Consider the following 2,277-nt stretch of genomic DNA (forward strand, 5'->3'; position numbering starts at 1 on the left):
GGTTTTATAAGGAAAACGTTTTATTCTGACACATACCCCTGCCTCCTGAACTTCACTGCAGACCAGGATTTGTTCTGAAATCTCCACGCCATGCTTTTCCTTCATATCCCAGGGAGAAGCGTACGCCTGTCCACACAGGCTCACACATAGGCAGTGTGTTCTAGATGCCCAGAGGGGTGGCCTTCCTGAATCTTGTGGTTCCCAGTGACATGGACACTGTTTTACCTTCTAGATGAGAAACTTGGATGAGTGTGAGGTGTGCCGGGACGGAGGGGAGCTGTTCTGTTGTGACACTTGTTCAAGAGTCTTCCATGAGAACTGTCACATCGCCCCTGTGGAACCTGAGAGGTGAGTGACATGCAGGCACCTCTCCTTCCTCCTTTAAGGGACCTTCTGCCTGCCATGCGCACTCTCCAGCAGAGCGCCCACTTGTGTCTAGATGGGGAAGGAGCAGGTTTGTCGGGTACTGGGACCCAGCCCTGTGATCAGAAGACGCTGGCAGCAGGAGGTTCATGTTCTCTGTGCTCTCAGGGACCCGCCTCTGATATGCTGAGGCCAGTGCTGGGGACCCTTTGCCTACATACTGGTATTGTCCTTTCCTTCAAGTTTTGCAGGAGAGTCTCCTGTCCCAGGGGATTGAGGAAAAGAAACACCAATTGTTTATATTTTGTGCTGATTCATACAAGACAGGAAGCACGGTCTCATTGGGCTGATGGAGGCCCGAGGTCCCTGGAGCTGAAAGTCCAGTTTCTGAAACTCAGGCCTGGCAGGCAGGGCTGCTTGTGCTCCCAGCAGCTCAGACAGGGAAAAGGTAGTCTACATTCATGGTGACACCACCTTCCTCAGGCTTCCTGCCTGCTGCTACCACTGATGTGAGGGAAAAGCCAAGGGCTGGAGATTCCATGTGCAGTTCTAGGATACTCTGGGATGTATTCCCCTCCCTCCCATGACTGAGCCCATCAGCCATTCCTGAAGGAAGACAGTGGCAGCCACAGGAACGGTGGCCATTTCCAGGGTCCCTGCCCTCTGCTCACCCATGTCCAATCTCTCAGGACCCCGTGGAGTTGCATCTTCTGCAGGATGAAGGAGTCTTCAGGAAGCCAACAGTGTTGTCAGGAATCTGAGGTCCTGGAGAGGCAGATGTGTCCACAGGAACAGTTGGTAAGTCAGATGCAAACCCCAAGCCTTCTCCTTTCCCCTCACACGTGAGAACCATGAACAAGCGCGGGGTAAGGGGAATGCACCAAAAGGAGCCTGCTCTTCTGAGCCACACTTCAATCACACTGATAGAAGACCACAACTTGTTTGCACAAAAAATAACTCAGCCATGACATGTCTGTTTCCAAGAGCCATGCATGTTAGAGAAACTTGTAGAAGAAGGGTGTGAGTCGTGTGCTCTGTCTCATGCATGTGGGCTCATTCTCTCCAAGCTGCTTTTCATTTACGGCCTCTTTCTTTTGCAGAAATGTGAGTTCCTCCTCTTGAAAGTCTATTGCTGTTCTGAGAGCTCCTTTTTTGCCAAGATTCCATACTATTATTATGTAAGTAAAACAGCAACCCTTGATTACAGGCTGCCATGACATTACCTGACCCTGAAATGGGCCCTCGTGAGATTTGTGATCTTAATCCCACCGGGCAAGAGCACACGCTGTCGTTACAATGTTCACCTTGTTGTATTTCTGCTGGATTTTTTGGGAATCCACAGAAGGCAGACATTGAACTATGCCGGTAGCTTTTCCATTGGTATTTTGTCATCAGATTAGAGAGGCGTGTCAAGGCCTGAAGGAGCCCATGTGGTTGGATAAAATCAAGAAAAGGCTGAATGAGCACAGTTACCCCAAGTGGAGGGGTTTGTACGAGACATGCGCCTCATCTTCCAGAACCACAGGGCCTCTTACAAGGTAGGCGGCTCTTCCTGCTTCCATTTCATTTCTTTCCATCCTTCCCCTCATTTTCTGGTGCCTAGAAAATTTAGTTTCCCTCATCCTGTAATAAGCTTGCACAAGCAAGGGTTCTGGAAGTGATTGATTGTTTTCAGTTCAGAACTTAAGCTCTTCTTAGCAAAGAAACAGTGAGGCAAAAGGTGTTCCTGCAACCAGAACCCCAGGTCCCTGAGAGCTCCTCCCCACCTGCCCCAGAGGAGACAGGAGCTCAGAGAGAGCAATTGAGTCCTGCCTGCTGCAGCATATAAAGAGAAGAGAATTTCATCTTAAAGTGGTATTGTGCTTCTTATCTGCCCCAATCCCAGAAATCCCAGACTCCAGATTCCTTTGCATG

General features: G+C 49.8%; 1 protein-coding gene across 1 annotated transcript; it reads left to right on the forward strand.

Annotated features, from left to right (window-relative positions):
• Positions 1 to 62: 62 nt before the first annotated feature.
• On the forward strand, positions 63 to 1,901 carry LOC108525000 (nuclear body protein SP140-like protein; the record flags this gene model as incomplete). The annotated part of the gene is given in 5 exon segments (XM_017866062.1): positions 63 to 348; positions 1,053 to 1,161; positions 1,464 to 1,541; positions 1,759 to 1,834; positions 1,837 to 1,901. Coding segments are annotated over 5 exon segments (444 nt in total), but the record flags the coding sequence as incomplete, so codon positions are not given.
• Between the last annotated feature and the right edge of the window lie 376 nt (positions 1,902 to 2,277).

The sequence above is a fragment of the Rhinopithecus bieti genome, unplaced genomic scaffold (assembly GCF_001698545.2).
Source record: "Rhinopithecus bieti isolate Rb0 unplaced genomic scaffold, ASM169854v2 repeat_38770, whole genome shotgun sequence".
NCBI classification, from domain to species: Eukaryota; Metazoa; Chordata; class Mammalia; order Primates; family Cercopithecidae; genus Rhinopithecus; species Rhinopithecus bieti.